This window comes from Spermophilus citellus, assembly GCF_964194105.1.
Source record: "Spermophilus citellus genome assembly, chromosome: 13".
NCBI lineage: Eukaryota > Metazoa > Chordata > Mammalia > Rodentia > Sciuridae > Spermophilus > Spermophilus citellus.
In genome coordinates this window covers 41,942,628-41,960,890 of record NC_138193.1, presented here as the reverse complement: position 1 = coordinate 41,960,890, position 18,263 = coordinate 41,942,628, and the positions used below count along the sequence as shown (strand labels likewise).

The 18,263-nt window shown below is 40.3% G+C and overlaps 1 protein-coding gene across 2 annotated transcripts; it reads left to right on the top strand.

Moving 5' to 3' along the window:
• The first annotated feature begins 14,126 nt into the window (after nucleotides 1-14,126).
• Nucleotides 14,127-15,232, top strand: TMSB10 (thymosin beta 10). Of its 2 annotated transcripts, none has more exons than XM_081265485.1 (3): nucleotides 14,127-14,283; nucleotides 14,576-14,690; nucleotides 14,953-15,232. In XM_081265485.1, the coding sequence occupies exons 2-3, from the start codon at nucleotides 14,591-14,593 to the stop codon at nucleotides 14,985-14,987; spliced, it is 135 nt and encodes a 44-aa protein (XP_081121611.1). In that variant the 5' UTR covers nucleotides 14,127-14,283; nucleotides 14,576-14,590; the 3' UTR covers nucleotides 14,988-15,232. The 2 variants fall into 2 exon arrangements, with proteins under 2 accessions (XP_081121611.1, XP_081121612.1); XM_081265486.1 differs by having other exon boundaries at nucleotides 14,155-14,283; nucleotides 14,588-14,690.
• Nucleotides 15,233-18,263: the final 3,031 nt, after the last annotated feature.

Sequence of the window (18,263 nt, the reverse complement as noted above, 5' to 3'; positions counted from 1 at the left end):
ATTCAATGCTTACAGAAATTTTATAGAAAATAATTATCACAAGTAATAAGATTTTGTACACTCTGAACATTATATTTTATTTTTAATCTTAGATCATTAGTAATTATGCTTAAGTGAAAGCAAAAAATTGCAGAATAAATTTCTAATGTTTTATGAATTATATGCATCTTTATTTTCTTGTTCTTTTGAACATCTCCAGCCCACTTACAGAACACTCAGACCTGCATAACACATTAAATCCAGTCATCTGTGATTGTTTGCCCACTCTTATGCATATAAAAACCAGTATTTTTCAAATTTAAAAATTCATGTTAGAAATTATATCTTTCATGCAGAAATACAGAATATTCTTTATTAACAACATGTTAACTTACTTTATAAACTAAATATTTACACATGCATTATGTGAAACTCTACTCACATAAAAATGTTAGGGATAACAATTTGTAATAAATTGCTAAAAAAAATGTAAATACAGACCAATATGATACTGATTAAATAACCCAGGGTACATCCATTGAATAGGATATCACATAACGTTTAATAAGAAAAACAGTGGATTTGGAGACCAACTTCTAGGGTTCAAACCCTGCCACTACAACTTATTGGATATGTAATCTTAGTTATTTAACCTCTTTGTGTCTCAGTTTCTTGTACTATAAATAAGGAAGTAATAGGACTTTGCTCATAGGGCTGTTGTGAGATTTAAAGAGTCAATACATATAAGTGCTTAGAGTAGCAGTGCTCAGGTAGTAATATTGTATATATAGTTATCTATGAAACTAGCATGAGCATCATTTGTCCTGTTATGATACAATATCCAAGATGTATTAAGAAGGTAAGGTGAAGTCCAGTAATATGCTATCATTTGTAAAAAACAAAATTTAAAAATATGTAGCTGGGAATGGTGGCCCAGACCTGTAATCTCAGCAACTCAGGAGGCTAAGGCAGGAGGATTTCAACTTGAACTTGAGTTCAAGGCCAGCCTGGGTAATTTAGTGAGAACCTGTCTCAAAAGTTTTTTTTTTAATAAATAAATAAAAAGGGCAAGGATGGGGGCTAGGGCTGTAGTTTAGTGGTAAAGGACTTGCTTAGTCCATGTGAGTCCCTGGGTTCCATTCTCAGCACTACATGAAAATAAAAAATATATAGAATAAAGGTATTGTGAAAAAAAAAATTCTAAAAAAAACAAAGGGCAAGTGCTGCCCCCATCCAGCGTGGGCAACTGAACCAAAGTCACTTGTGTGAATTTGGGGTGACATGAAAAGACCACACAGACATGGAATACCTTTTTCTATGAGCTTCAGGATGGTTCCCCTCCTCCCCACCCTCAGGCTCCCACAAGGGGGGCAAGAGAAAGTCAGGAGAGGCTGAAGAGAGAGGGAGCGCACGTTCTGGAGTTGGCTTTTATTGGGGGAGGCTGTGTCTTAGAACATTCTATCCAAAAAAGGGCAAGGGGTAGGATTATAAAGGAACAGGTGAGTGCAACTCCACTCCACTGGGTAATGCCTACTCCTGGTGCCACGCCTCATTATCCCAGCAGAGGTAAAGCCCAAGTTATTGCCGGGGTGCAATAATTGTTAGTATCTCTTGCTGGACTTAAGGAGGTGTAACTCCAGAGCAGTTCCCGACAGGCAAGGATGTAGCTAAGAGGAAGAGAATTTGTCTCACATGCACAAAGCCTTGGGTTCAATTTCCAGCAGAGGAACAGGGGACAGGATACTATATGTATGCATGTGTATATACATGTATGCTTGTATTTATTGTGTTTGTATGTGCATATGCTAGTATCTCTTAAAGTGTACAGAAGCTGGTAATAGGTTGTTTTTTTTTTTTTAAAGAGAGAGTGAGAGAGGAGAGAGAGAGAGAGAGAGAGAGAGAGAGAGAGAGAGAGAGAGAGAGAGAGAGAGAATTTTTTAATATTTATTTTTTAGTTCTCGGCGGACACAACATCTTTGTTGGTATGTGGTGCTGAGGATCGAACCCGGGCCGCACGCATGCCAGGCGAGCGTGCTACCGCTTGAGCCACATCCCCAGCCCAATAATAGGTTGTTTTAAGGGAGGGAAATGAGAGGTCTGGAACATGGGAAAGAGAATTTTCACTGTCTATTACAGTGACTGACTTTTTTATACCCTCCCCCAAAATTTAGTGTCTTAAAACAATAGCAATCATGTACAATGTTGCATGACTTCTGTGGGTTAGGAAGTAATACATAGTCCAACAGATATGTCTCATCTCTACAAATATTTTAGGTTGATTTTTCAATTCTGTATGCTCTACCAGATTGTACAGTCCTTGAGGACAGACACCACAGTTTATTCATCTCTATATCACTCCCAGGGCATGGTATTGTCATAGAAAATCTTGGAAGAATAAATGGAAAAATGAGGACACATGTTCTCATTTTCTTCATGGTCCTTTTATTTTTCAATTCCTGATTCCAAGCATGCCCTCTACTTCCTAATTGGCTAAGACTATGACACAGATTGAAATTTCACAACTCTAGGAACAAAACTTCTTCAGTTTTTCAGTAGACACATGTTATCAAAGCAACTTTCCAAATAATTTTATCAACTTAGAGCACTGGTATAAAAACAGAGGACAGAGTCACCATTGGCAAGTACTGTGTTGAGAACAGATTTCACACACAGATGAGAAGTCCCCAGGAAAAAATTCAAGGCCTGGGGACTTACCATTATGAAATATATAATGGAGAAGGAGGGTGATGTTTATTTGGAAAAGAAAAAATTACCTCTTTAACATTTATAAGAAAGAGAGAAACAAATGCCAGACTATTCCTATGAAAAAGTAAAAATAGTATTATCCTAACAGCTAACACCAAAATTCCCTGAAGGAAATGTCTTTGGGGAAATACCTCGATTCCTTGCTTGTACTATAAAGGGAGGCCTGTAACCTCCTCCAGCGCAAACCAAGGTAGCAAAAAACAAGTGCATTGTTCTCCTTGAGAAGGGAGTTATTTCTCAAAAGTATGAATTAAAAGAGGAAGGAGGGAATCAGAAAGGGGAGAAAAGGAGATAATTAAATACTGCAATTTTTGGGTTATCTGGGTCCCCCACAGTACAAGAAGTACTTTTAAGATCAAGGATATGTCATTGATAATGTTTGCCTTCCCTTTTAATCTATAAACATCTGGTAGATTTGTGCTGCACACATCATCAGCCTTATGTAGTTGCTTTGAAGAAGAAAACAAAGGCCAAGGGTCTTTTATACTATGATTAGATGTGCATCAATGAGGAGACACAAAAACCAAAGAGATCAGAAATGACCATAATAACTAAATATTCCTGAAAATTCAGAGATCAGCAGAGGGGCAGGGGACAGGACACTATATGTATGCATGTATGTATACATGTATAAAAACTTCAAACAGGAGCTGGAATCATTTTTAGCTATATGTTCAAACCCCAGAGAACATCTGAGTGACATAAAATTTCAGAAGTGTCTGTCTTGTGCAAGTAAAAGAAGAATTTAGAGTTAAAGAGATAATTTCTAAATGGGCAATACTAAAGAATTGCTTGAAATGATGATCTCACTACAGCAGTGTTTGAACTAGTCACAACCAATTAGTTGATAATAAAATCAAATTGGCAAGCCATAATCTGCATTTTAATGAAATATTAAGATGGAAAGGAATAGTTCAATACTGGTAGCCACTAGGAAAATTCAAATTAAAACAATGATGAGTTTAATGCCATGGTGACACAATAATAATATAATAATCCTAGCAATTTGAGAGGGTGAAGCAGAAGGATCACAAGTTCGAGGCCAAACTCAGCAAGATCCTGTCTCAAAATAAAACATACAAAGGGCTGGAGATGTAGCTCAGTAGTAAAGCAGCCCTGAATTCAATCCCCAGTATGAAAAAAAGTGATAAAACATTATATTCTACCTATTAGAACAACTAAAATTAAAACAGAGATGATACTAAATACTAATGAGGATAGATTTCTTATATATTACTGGTGGGAATGTAAAATGGTACAAACACAATAACTCTGCAAAATTGTTTGGCAATCTGTTTTAAAACATACATTTACCATATGACTTAGTGATCATCCCCCTGAGCATTTATCCTAAGAAATGAAAACCTGTCCACACACATACATCAATGTATACAGTGGTTCATCAAGGTTTTATTTCTTACAGCCCCAAACTAGAAACAACCAATATGCTCTTCAACAAGTGGTACATTCACATCATGAACACTACTCAGAGATAAAAACAAATGCATTATTGACACATTCAACAACTTAGATGGATCTCAAGAGCATTACCTTGAGCCAGTCTCAAAAGTATATATACACTGTTTCCTTTGTATAATATTCTTGAAAGGAAGATGAAGAACAGATTGGTTGCCAGGGGTTACTTTTGGGGGACGGAGATGTGACTAAAAAGAGCAGTAGAAGGGATTCCCATAGAGGTGATGAAATAGGTCTGTAACTGGATTGTGGTGGTGGTTATATAACTCTATATATGTGATGAAGTTGCATAGATCTTCACACATGTACAAATGAGTAAATATAAACACTGGTGAAATCTGAAAAAAAAAAAAAAACAGCCTATAGATTGCAACAATGTCAATTCCTGGTTTATTTTATTTTATTTTTTTAAATTTTTAATGTTTATTTATTTATTTTTTTTAGTTTTCTGCAAAACACAAACACAACATCTTTGTTTGTATGTGGTGCTGCGGATCAAACCCGGGCTGCACGCGTGCCAGGCGAGCGCGCTACCCCTTGAGCCACATCCCCAGCCCATCAATTCCTGGTTTAAATATTGCATTGCAGTTGTCCCCACTGGAAAGAGCTTGGAGAAGTGTACGGGGAAACATAAGAGTACTACCTTTACAACTTCCTGTGAATCTAGTTATTTCAAAATAAAAAAAAAAAACTTTAAAATTAAAAAGCACATAAAAGGCCAGAATGTCTCACTAACAGTAAGAGTGGGTATTATAGGGCTGGGATTGTGGCTCAGTGGTAGAACGGCTCACCTAGCATGTGCGAGGCCCTGGGTTCGATCCTCAGCACCACATAAAAATAAACACATAAAATAAAGGTACTATGTCTAACTACAACTAAACAAATAAATATTTAAAAAGATAACAGGCAAAAAATAGAGTGGGTATTGTTCTAGAGAAACTTTGTGCTCATGTGAGTACTAGTCACAATGTGAAAAGTACAGAATGTACTTCTTAGGTGTAAGGGTGGTCTCTGGGTCAAAAACAGTTTGTAAACTGCTTCTCTACAGCAAGCTCAGCTGACTCAAAGACCAATAGGAGCCAGGTAGACATGTAAAGAAGTTAAAATAAGCCTGGTTCGTCAAGAATGTTGTCACTCACTTACTCACATTACCTATATACCAAAGTTCTTACTATTGCTGGTAATACTTTGGTACTATAATGATATAAATATCCTTTATTTCCACAAATAAATATGTTCTTTCTCATTTTTCTTGAGACATATAATACTCTTGATCTATCTTTCTTCCATTTTCCCACTGTTTTTCTTTACTGTGATTAAATATACATAAGATAAAATTTCCTATTTTAACCATTTTTAAGTGTACAGTTCATTGGTAGTAAGTATATTCACATTATTGGGCAACCCTCAGTTTTTCCTTTCTAGAACTTTTTCATCATCTCATGCTGAAATTCTATACCATTAAATAAGAACTCCCCATGGGCTGAGAGTGTAGCTCAGTGGTAAAATGCATGGAAAAGCCCTGGATTCCATTCCCAGCACCAGAAATAAAAAGAATTCCCCATTATCCATTCTCCCTTTCCTCAGCTGCTGAGAACGACTGTTCTAATTTCTGACTCTATGTATTTTCTTCCTACTTTTGAAAGTGAATTAGCTTATCTATCACTGAGTAACAAATAACCCCAAAATGCAGAAACATAAAACAACAAAGGTATATCATCTCACAGTTTCTGGGAACAGTTTATAGCTAAATAGTTTCTGGCTTGGGGTCTTTCATGACATTGCAATGGATTTGCAGACAAATATGTGAAGACTGGATTAGACCTAGAGGACCCACTTCCTAGCTTACTCATGTAGAGCTTGTTGGCAAGCCTCAGCTCTTCACTGGCTGTTGGCCAGAGACTTGAGTTCATTGCCACCTAGGCCCCTCCCTCCACAGCGGGCTCACAACATGGCAAATGGCTTCCCCAAAAATGAGATATCAGAGAGAGACATTAAGACAGGTGAACAGAGAGAACGTGCTGCCACCACCAAAATGGAAATTAGTCCCAGGAATGACATATTCTTTTGCCATATGTCACTAGTTGCACAGTGCCACCTTGATGAAATACAGTGGGTGACTACATAGGTAGATAGGACTCACTAGAAGCCATCTCGAAGGTTGGCTCCCACAGAATTATTTCTGTATTGTAAGCAGAACACAGGCCCAAATATGATAAGTGGCAGTTGGCACTGCTTCCCATGCTGAGAAGACATTAGGAAATAGTGGTGAAGCCAATAAAGTTAAGAGGGAAAGCTGCTAGTCATGATGATGCCCCTGAGAAACTACAACGACATTGCTTCTAGATCAGTTTGTGAATTTTTCAATGTTTGAGTATTAGCTAATTTTTTTGTTGTTAAATTTAATGGGGCCAAACAAAACACATATATTAATTAGATACAGGCTGCAAACTCCCCTGCAAGAACTAGGCAAGTGATGGCATACACGGTGGTGCACGCCTGTAATCCCAGTGGCTCAGGAGGCTGAGGCAGGAGGATGGCGAGTTTAAAGCCAGCCTCAGCAATTTAGCGAGGCACTAAGCAACTCAGTGAGACCCTGTCTCTAAATAAAATACAAGATAGGGCAGGGGATGTGGCTCAGTGGTTGAGTGGTTGAGTGCCCCTGAGTTCAATTCCCAGTACCAAAAAAAAAAAAAAAAAAAAAAAAAGAACTAGGCAAGTGGGCAAGTGGTGCAGTAGTGCAGTAGTTAAAACAAAAACAAAAATAAACAAAGTCCCTCCAGTTTTGCCAATATTGTATGACTTTACCAAGTTTCAGTTTCCTACACTGTAAAGCGGAAGTTAAAAACTGCCATATCACACTATTTTGGTGAGAATTGAGTGAGAAAATACATGCACAGTCCTCAACACACAATCTGGAGCCTCAAAACTGCTCCATAGGATTAGTTGCATCATGATTGCTATTCTAGTGGCAGATGTGAAAACCGAAATAGTAATATTCTCACTCACACTGTGGCCATTAGCCACTTGGGCTACTAAGAAACTGCTAAGTTAATACACACATCTGCAGAACAGAACAATAACTACTGAGGCTGCACCTCAAGGGACTACTTTACTTTCATCATAATTTTATCTTGGACAAACCTTTAACTACATGACCTACCAAAACAAACAAAACAAACAATAAAAACCCAGTATTTTGATGTTGTGGAAAATATAGAGGGTCACAGTCTGATTTCCTTGTTTCCCAAACCTCCTTTATGTGAAAAATCACAACTATTTTCAGGCTGCAAAACTGACACTCAAAAGGAATCTGTTTCACAAATGGAATAGAAACAATAGAAAGACCAGGAATGTCATCTAGGAAGACGATGTTCTGCTATTTATGAGCCTATACCAGTTCCACATACGAATCATCTCTGTAAGCAGTCAAAATACTTGGCTATCCCTTCTCATTGAATGCCTCCAGTGACAGAGAACACATCATCTCCCCCAGAGTAGATCATTGTAGTTTGATTAGGATATTTATGCATTTATTCAAAGAATGCTGATTGACCACTTAGTGTATGCCAGGCATTGTATTTGGTGCTATGGCTATAGTGGTAAACAAGATGGATGAGGTCTTTCATTTCTTATTGCAGGATATAGAAACAAAGAAAAGAAAATATAACATGTTTGGTTATATATTGGTTAGAGGTAGAGTCTATGAAGAAAAATTAAACACAGTAAAAGGATAGAGAATGACAATGGTATTACTCTTTAAGGGTGATGAAGGAGCGTTGTCTAAGTAAAGGGATACTTAAGCATGTTTCTAAATGAAGAAGAAGGTGCATAAGATAAATATATCTACCAAGATATGCATTAATAAGGACAAAGGACAAATGCAGGAGTAAATGAGTTCCTTATACCCAAATGATACCTGGTCTGGACCCTTTCTTCCTATCCATGCATCCATAAATAGCCATAAATCTCATGGCTATTTGAGAGTTAACCATGTGCATCATATCTCTTTGTACTGGTAGCACTGATATTTACTCCAAGAAGACTCCATATCTATCCTCATTGGATTCATCTAATCACATTTTTTCCATTTCTCCACTGGATCCAGCTCGCTTTGGGACTTCCACATTTTGTCTTTTGTAATGTAATCAGCATTTTACCTACATCTCTATTCCAATCTGATAACAGTGTCAAATGGAACAAGTCTGAAGAATGAAGCCCCTATGCCAATCTCCAAAGGCTCCTCTGAGATCCCCTGCATATACCAGGCTCTCATTAGTTCTACATTTCCCAGAGCATCCTTTTCAACAAAGAAAATGGAAATATAATTGGAGGTGAGTGATTCAGTTTTCTCTATATCATCCGTGAATAGCACACAATTTGTTCCAAGCAGCAGGCTAAAATGTTGTCACATTGGAATGGGATCCCAAGCCTTAAGTAAGTTCAAGTGATGAACACTGTTGATGACACAGTCATTCATCTATGACACCAGATTTGCATTTGGAGAGACTTATTATTTTACCTTTCACATCCAGAACACTGCCAGATACTTTGGACATATTTAGTAAACATTTATTTAGGTATATATGAATGTTATGGAAACTATTTGGAAAAAAATCTTCAGATGGGACCTGCGACCCTGGTACCACCAGGTTATGATTTTTCTGACTCATGGGTGTTCCAGTTATCTGTAGCTATGTAACAAAACATGCTGAAACTTAGTAATTTAAAGCAATTACAACAGCATTAATCGTGCTCATGAGTCTACAATTTGGTCAGGGACAGCTTGTCTCTCTTTGCTCAATGGAATGCTGACATGTGACTTTTTTCCTTGTAGATGCTTGGTTTCCTCAGAGCCTGGAGGCAAACTGAGAGGTAGTCATGCAGAACCATGTGGTCTTTGATGACATGGTATCATGTCACACAGCCTCATTTTTTTTTTTTTGTAAAAAATCTTATTGGTTCTTTTTAGTTATACACAACAATAGAATTCATTTTGACATAAACATAAAAGCATGGAATATAATTTGTTCTAATTCAGTCCCCAGTACTTTCCCTTCCCTTCCCGTCCCTTCCTCCTACTCCCTGTTCCCTTCTCTCTACTCTTGATCTTTCTGCTATTTACTTATTTTTTTTTTTTAGGTTTTGTCTTGTAGATATATATGATGGTGAAATTCACTGTGGTATATTCATACTTGTACATGGGAAAGTTAGGTCAGATTAATTCCACTGTCTTTTCCTATCCCATCTCTCCTCCATTCCCTTCATTCATCTTTGTTTACTCCACTGATTTTATTTTAGACTTTTTTTTTTAAACAACCCTCCCACCCCCATTCCCACCTTATTTTGGATTAGCTTCCTCATATCAGAGAAAAAAAATTCAACCTTGGGCTTTTTGGGTCCAGCTTATTTCACTTAGCATTATACTCTGCAGTTCCATCCATTCACTTGCAAATGCCATAAAGTTATTCTTTATAGCTCCATTGTGTATAAATACCACATTTTCTTATCCAGGATGCCTGGGTTGGCTCCATAGCTTGGCTATTGTGAATTGTGCTGCTATAAACATTGATGTGGCTGCATCAATGCAGAATACTATTTTAAATCCTTTGGATAGATACTGAGGAGTGGGATAGCTGGGTCATATGGTAGTTCCATTCCTAATTTTTTGATGAATCTCCATATTGCTTTCCAGAGTGGCTGCATCAATTTGCAATCCAACCACAATATATGAGTATATCCTTCTCTCCACATTCTTACCAACATTTATTGTTATTTGTATTCTTAATAATTGCTATTCTGACTGGAGTGAGTAATTTGCATTTCTCTAATTGCTAGAAATGTTGAACATTATTTTCATATATTTGTTGACCATTTGTATTTCATCTTTTGGGAAGTGTCTGTTGGTTTCCTTTGCCCATTTTAAAAAATTCTTTGTATATCCTAGATATTAGTACCCTATCTAAGGAGCAGGTGGCAACGATTTTCTACCATTCTATAGGCTCTCTCCTCATGCTCTTGATTGTTTTCTTTACTGTGAAGAAGCTTTTTAATTTGATGCAATCCCATTTATTGATTTCTGATTTTACTTCTTGCACTTTAGGAATCTTGTTAATGAAGTCAGTTCCTGAGCTGACATGATGGCACGTTGGGCCTATATTTTCTTCTAGCATATGAAGGATTTCTGGTCTAATTTCTCAGTCTTTGATCCACTTTGAGTTGTTTTATGCAGGGTGAAAGACTGGGTTTAAAATTCATTCTTTTACATATGCATTTCCAGTTTTCACAACACCATTTGTTAAATAGGCTATTTTTTCTCTAATCTATGTAAAAAGCACCTTTGTCTAGTATGAGGTAACTGTATTGATGTGGGTTTGTCTCTGTGTATTCTACTTGGTTCCCTTTGGTCTTCTTGACTGTTTTGATGCCAGTACCATGCTGTTTTTGTTACTGTAGCACTCTATTACAATTTAAGGTCTGGGATTGTGATGCCTCCTGCTTCACTTTTCTTTGCTTCGACTAATCTGGGTCTCTTATTTTTCCAAATGAATTTCATGACTGCTTTTTCTATTTTTGCGAAGAACATCATTGGAATTTTGATGGGAATTGCATTGAATCTATATTGTGCTTTGGTAGTATGGCCATTCTGACAATACTAATTCTGCCTATCCAAGAACACAGGAGGGCTTTCTACTTCTAAGGTCTTCTTCCATTTCTTTCTTTAGTGTTCTACAGTTTTTTATTTTGGAGGTCTTTTGACTCTTTTATTAGATTGATTACCAAGTTTTTCTTTTTGAGGCTATTGTGAATGGGATAGTTTTCCTAATAGATTTTTTCAAAAGATTAATCATTGAAGTATAGGAATGCAATTGATTTATGGGTGTGTATTTTGTATCCTGCTATTTTGCTGAATTACTTATGAGCTCTAAAAGTTTTCTAGAGTTTTTGGTCTTCTATAGGTTCATATCATGACAAACAGATAATATGAGCTCTTATTTTCCTGTTCATATCCCTTTAATTTCATAAAGCATCATTTCTGCCACACTTTCTTCCTTAGAAGAAAGTCACCATGGCCAAGCTATACTTAATAAATGGTAGGAGAAGTGTCAAAGAATCTAGATGTTTTAAAGTCACTTCCCATAAGATTAGATGAAACTAACAGATCTGTCATTGTTCTTGAGCAATGAATGCCAAAAAGGCTAGCTACTTTATAGAGATGGGTCACAGAGCTGCACTGAACAGAATACAGGTTGTCAGCAAGTTCACTAAGAACTCCTTTGGGGGGGGGGGAATTCTGCATACACTTTAACACTTCTAAATGTTTGTCTCCATAGCTATATTTAGGAGATTAGATTCCTTTGTTTCCTAAATAAAGAAAAACTGGAATTGAAGTTCACCATGGATCCAAATTAGGATGATTGAATTTTTCCATACTCAGTAAGGACCTAGGAATTCATTACAGTGAAGAGTAATCAAGTACCAGTGAAACCTTCCAAAGAGTAGTAATCTCTGGATATTTTTATGTTCAAGTTTAGCAAATTCTTTAATGGTAGGCAGCAGAGACTGCTTCAAGTCTAACACTGCTTTCTTTTTCTCCAGAGTATGGCTAGTCTACATTTTCCATCATCCCTTACAGTTTTGTGAGACCATGAGACCAACTTCTGACAAAAAAAAAAAAAAAAAAAAAAAAAAAAAAAAGGACAGAGAGTAATAGGGACTACTTCTAAGCCTGGTCCATAACAATCTAGAGTAGTCCTATTAGTATAGGTAGCTAGGTATGAGCAGGGGAATGGAGGGAGAGAAAGTAGGGCTAATTTTATCTTGAGTGACAAAAGATCATTCCACCCTGCCCATAAACCAGCCTCCTTCACCATCAGATACTACCTTCTAAAAACTAAAAAGAAAAAGATATAACCACCCTAAGGGAGTTTCCAACTTTAAGGCCTGCTCAGAGCACCAAGGCACTAAGCCTTGGTGAGAAACCATGGTAACCACCCCAAATACATAATATATGAGAAGGGAGGTTTCCAGACCAATATAAACACCAGCCACATGGGAAACCCCAGGACATTTACCTCTTGGAGGTAGGGGCCTGTTCCATGTACCTCAGGGTTTACTTCCATTTTACTTAATATTTTTGTTTTTCTATATAAACCTCTTGACTGAAATACTTTTCAAGAAGATAAGAACTAGAGAGTGATATCTCTTGTAACAGTCCTTTATCCTTTCCTCTTTCCTCATTCACTGACTGGATAGAATGGACTTCCAGGACTTAGGAGAGCATGGTAACAAGAGAGAAGGGGCCTGGAAGCCTGAGCCACCAAGAAGGAAGCTCCCTGATCAGAAAATTAGCATAGAATGTTGTTGCACAGGTAGAAAATAAACTTTTATTTCCTTAAGCCACCTTGAAGTCTGCTTTTATATTTGTTTGCCAAACCAGACTGTGAAGTTTGATTTTCATTCAGGAAATGTTCACCCCCCTTCCTCTCCTACCATGACTGGAATATACTCCATGCCATTAATGACAGGCTTAGCCAGTGGAAAGTTAGCAGATATGACATGTTTTTACACTTTAACACTTCTATATTCTCCTGTTCTATAGCCCTCTGGCTGGCTTGCTATCCTCCTAAGAAGGCTAACCCCAAGCTCCAGCTAACCCCAAGACCAGAGAATGAGACACCTTTGGCTAGGAGCCAAGCATAAGTTGACCTGCAGATATGAATGAGAATAAATGATTATTTTAAGTCACTGGGTTTTGGGGTGCTTTTTACGCAGTATTTGTACATGCGTTGACCAGTACAATAATAAAGTGACCTTCTAATGGAACTGCATATTAAGCACCCACTCGGTCCCTATTATTTATATCATTTATGTTTCCCTGTTTTATGGGTGAAGAAACTAAGGTGCAGGAAAATACTTGCCTAATATCACACAGGAGTTTGGTATAACAAATCAATAAATCTAAGCTTTCTTCCCACTGTTCCAAACACACCGAGGGAATATGAGAAAAGTAGATAAAATAAGGCAGGGACTGAACAGAAGTTAGAATGTTTCCACCAAATCCCACTTTAATAGAGCTTGACAATACTCCTTGACAATGGAAAAAAAGAAAGTTCAAGACAAAAGAAGGAGGAGGAGGAGGAGGAGGAAGATGACAATAGTGATGATGGTGGTAGTTACCAGCTTCACCCCTGTACAGCTAAATAATGGAACTTAATATGAAAGGTGTTGCACAGGGTGAAAATTCAACGTTTCTAGGGAAGATTTGAATAATTACATTATACCACTCCTGCCACGGGCTAATAAAGACAAGAACGTTTGTAGAAATGAGGTTTTCCACATAATCTTCAAGGTTAATTCAAGGAGGAAAGCCGCACCCTTGGAGGCCTGCGGGAGAAGGAACACCGTGCGCCTTCTAAGGACTCCCGGCTCCCTCCTCCGCTCTTCAGACAATGCTTGTAACAGCGTTTAAGGAGCACCCGACACAAGAAAAGGGGAAAGGGAAGGGGATCCTGGAGGGGCAAATGCAAGAGACATGGGGCAACACGGGTGGGGAGTCGCCTGCGAGCAAGGGTTGCTGCAGCGACCGGGCACGCCCGCACATCCACAACTACTCACCACACATAAACACACACACACACACACACACACACACACTCTCTCTCTCTCTCTCTCTCCCCCCCCCCCACATCCCTTCCCCCATCGCCCCCCACGCCCTTCCTGCGGGTTGAGCAGCCAATTCTCGGAGGGAGGGGTACGCAGCCCCAAAAGAAAACCCACAGGCTCAGTGCCTCCTCCCCCACCTCGAAACACAACGAGCTAGGGTTCGGGGCGCGGGAAGGGCGGCGCCCAGTCCAGCCCGCGGCCCGGGAAGGCGCAGTGGGGAGTGAGCCGCCTGCACTGCCCCGCCCCTCCGGTGCCGGCGCCTACCCCGCTGCGGCGGGAGAGAGGCGGGGCGGGGCTCCGGGTATATAAGGCGAGGGGCGGGCGCCACTCTTTTGTCTCTTGCTGCAGCAACGCGAGTGGGAGCATCTGGAGATCGGTTTGGAGCAAGAATTCACGGTGAGCGCTGCTCTGGGGCGGGAATCGGGCCGGGTGGGGTCAGGGCTGGTGCTACCCGTTGGAGCACCGCGGCCGCGGCCGCAACAGGCGCCCTTCCCTGGCGGGACTCCAGAGCCCGTCGGCCACGCCCTGGGTCTTCTTCGGAGGGGGGTGCTGGACGCACCCAGAACCTCGGCTTCCGCGCTGCCGGGAACGCCCGGGAGGGAGTGCCTAGTCGAGAGGCGTCGGCGGAGAGTGCGGGGAGGGGGCGCTGGCCCCAGCCTTTGGCCAACTTCCGTGGTTTGCCCACTAGTATTGTTTTAAGAAAATGGCAGACAAGCCGGACATGGGGGAAATCGCCAGCTTCGATAAGGCCAAGCTGAAGAAAACCGAGACGCAGGAGAAGAACACCCTGCCGACCAAAGAGAGTAAGTGTGCCCCAGCCTCCGGGTCCGTGGCCTCCATGCGCAGTCCCCCTACCCGCCCTTTCCGTGCCAACCGTACCCCCACCCGGCCAATGCCCCTGGTTTGGGCGGCCCCTGCTACCCTTAAGGTTACACAAAGTGCTCCGTCTCCCCCGCCCCAAGCCTCTTAACTCCCAGACCTGGTGGGTGCCAGGTTTGGGAGCGCATCGCTTGTGGGGATTGTAAGGTGCTTCAACCCCGGGTGCCTGCTTCCCGCTCTCCGCAGCCATTGAGCAGGAAAAGCGGAGTGAAATTTCCTAAGAGCCTAGAGGATTCCCCACCCCCATCATCTCTGAGACCCCCGTCGTGATGTGGAGGAAGAGCCACCTGCAAGATGGACACAACCACAAGCTGCACTGTGAACCCAGGCACTCCGCGCCGATGCCACCGGCCTGTTGGTACCTGAGGGAACACCCAATCGGACTGCCAAATTCTCCGGTTTGCCCTGGGATATTATAGAAAATTATTTGTATGATTAATTAAAATAAAACACCTCGTGGCATGGCTGGCGTGGTCTGAATCTATCTTGGTTGAGTATGCGTGGGCAGTGCCGCTGCAGCAAAGTCTAATTCACTAGAGTGGAGTTATGCGGCAGAGTAGAGGAGGGGGTCGTAGAATGGGCTGGCTCCAAGGGACCATTTTTTAATTTTGGCTTTACCTTCTTCTCCACAAGATTTCATGGGTTCTTAGCTGCTTGGCTTTTGCTCACCACCCACGTAAAATTTAACCCCACTTTGTCTCCCGCTCTGGAAAATGCTTTCTCAAAAGAGGATCTGATAAGCTTTTAGAGTCCTACTTTTTTCCTCTGGACTCTTAATAGCTCTCATTCACACTAGAAAAAAAATTTTAAACGTGATTTAAAGTCTGTGAAGAAAGGGAAGAAATACTCTATAAGAAATGTTGGAAATGGGCGAGGCCGGAGTCTCCAAAAATATTGTGAATTAAAAAAAAAAAAAAGTAAAGAACAAAAAGGTGGGACCTAGGGAACCAACAGTGGAAAGGAACCTTAGAAGCAATATTAGGTCCAGAACCATGAGGGGGACATCCTGGCGTTTTTGTCTTTTAACTCCAGCTCATTACCGAAGCATTACCAATAGAGGGAGTGCTGGCTGAGCAGTGCTGTGATTTGCAGAAAGGGTGGGAATGTGGTGGAGAGGGGGATGGAGGGAAAAGAATGAGTGCAGGTTTCCCAGCCCTTAAGTCACACCCTCTGGACCCACAGGGAAGGGGGCCTACGGGAGGAGGGACCTGGGACACCTGGGCCAAAAACCAAAAAAAGACTTGTGATTTTGGGGGTGGAGTGTTTTTTTCCAAGGAGGGAGGACAGGGAGATACATTGCTTAAGAGGTTTTCCTCACATTTTTGCCTGACCCAGGGGACTGGACATGCCTGAGGGCAGTTAATTGGAATAAGGTGCACCGCAGTCCACAAGGAATTTGAAATCTAGTGAGTGAAACAGGCAAGCCACAGCAGACCATTGTGGGGACACTAGGCCAAGGGAGTCACTTAGTATTTTACATAAAGGAGTGACTTGATAGAATGCGGAACACATTCTCCCAACTCAAGTCTGCCTGCACTCCTTTCTGTCACTTGGACACATACTTCTTCCAGGTTAACCAGAGTGGAGGATTTTTGTTAATTGATTTGGTAATTCCCATAGGATATAATAGGCAATACTGAATGCAACTGAAATATCATGCTAAAACTGAGCTGCTACCAGGACTTCCTCCTTGTTCTCTAGTTGATTCTGTTGTGCCTTGACAGAATCCCAGCAGGGTGAACTTGTGAATTTTACTGTGGTTCAGGGAAGACAATAATTTCCCTCCTTGAGTCCTGTCCAATAAGCAATCTTACAATGAGAGGAAGGAAGTACCATTAATTCACATTAGAAGCTATTGGTGGAAACACTACACAGTGTTAGTTAGCTGTCACTAAAATGACTGAAATAATTAAAAAGAGAAAAGATTTATCTGAGCACACAGTTTTAGAAGTTCCTGCACATGATTGATTGGCCCTTTTGATACGGGCCTTTTTGCTATGCACATGATGGTGGGAGTACATGGTAGAGCAAAATTGCTCATCTTCACCTCATGGCTAAGAAGGAAAAGAGGAAGAGTCAGGGCTCCCACAATGCACTTTGGCATTCTACTAGGACCCATCTCATTAAAAGTTTCTACCACATCTCTATACTATCACCTGGGGAACAGGCCTTCAACACACAGACCTCTGAGGGACATTTAGAATTCAAATCATAGGAAAAACTATAGGTCTCAACCAGTTAAAATATTTGGATATTGGGTTGTTGATTTCTGTGAAATTCAGTGGCTGTGTTCTTGTTCAGTTTAACTCAACAGCATTTTTTTGAGCACCCAGTGAGTGCCTATTACTATAGTAAGTTTGTGGAGGCTGTAAAAGATTTGTGCTAACTTACTATGAAGAAAAAGCTGGAGAGAGATATAAGTAAAATACCCAGAGGTTGGGGTTGTGGCTCAGTGGCACAGCGCTTGCCTAGCATATGTGAAGCATTGGGTTCAATCCTCTGAACCACATTAAAAAGTAAATAAATAAAATAAGGGTAGTGTGTCCATCTACAACTAAAAAATATTTTTAAAAAAACCCATGGCAGGTAAACAAAGGAGAAATTAACTCTGTGATAGAAGTTTCTTAGTGGAAGAGGAAGCATTTGAATAAAGAAGTAAGAATGGAAGCAGGGTTTTCTCAACAGAAGAAGCATTGCATTGTGACTCCAGAGCATGTTAAGTGAAGGGAAAAGGCAACGTTCAGTGAGAATAAAATCAGCCTTAAAATAGTCTAGAAATATAAGTGAGTGTGTTTTATTCTGTAGATGATTGGAAGCCACTGCAGATTCTGGAAAATGAAGACAAAGTGATCTGAGATATTGGTGAGAATGTGTGTGGAAGATTCTGTGGCAGACACAGACGGTTATCTAACCAGTCATTGCTACCACCACTGCTGTCACCTGTATCATCACCTCCACCATCATCACCATTAACACCACCTCTACTATTACCACCACCTCCACCATTGCTATGACTACCACCATCACCATTACCACTACCAGAGGCACTCAGGGGCACTCAACCACTGAGCCACATCCCCAGCCCTTATTATTATTATTTTTTAATATTTTATTTAGAGACAGGGTCTTACTACAATAACACTTACTGCTCATTCCCTTCTACCCTGCCTGAGAAGACTGGCCAATGAAAGACTAATTTTATTTAGATATCAGGCAGTCAATGAGCTTCAAGCAGACAAGCCCAGGGAGTGAGGCTTGATTAGGATAATTTAAGGCACCCAGGGGTTCACTGTTATAGAAATTTGTGATAAAATTTTGTTTGGTGTTGTCATAACATTTAGGGACACTACCTACTGATAGTTCATGAACAATGACCAGAAATGCTTGATATACTGTAATATATAAGACAAATCCACACATCAAAGATTTGTCCCACACCCGGCATGATTATGACTATAGTGTAATATACATATAGAAAAATATATATTGGTGTACAG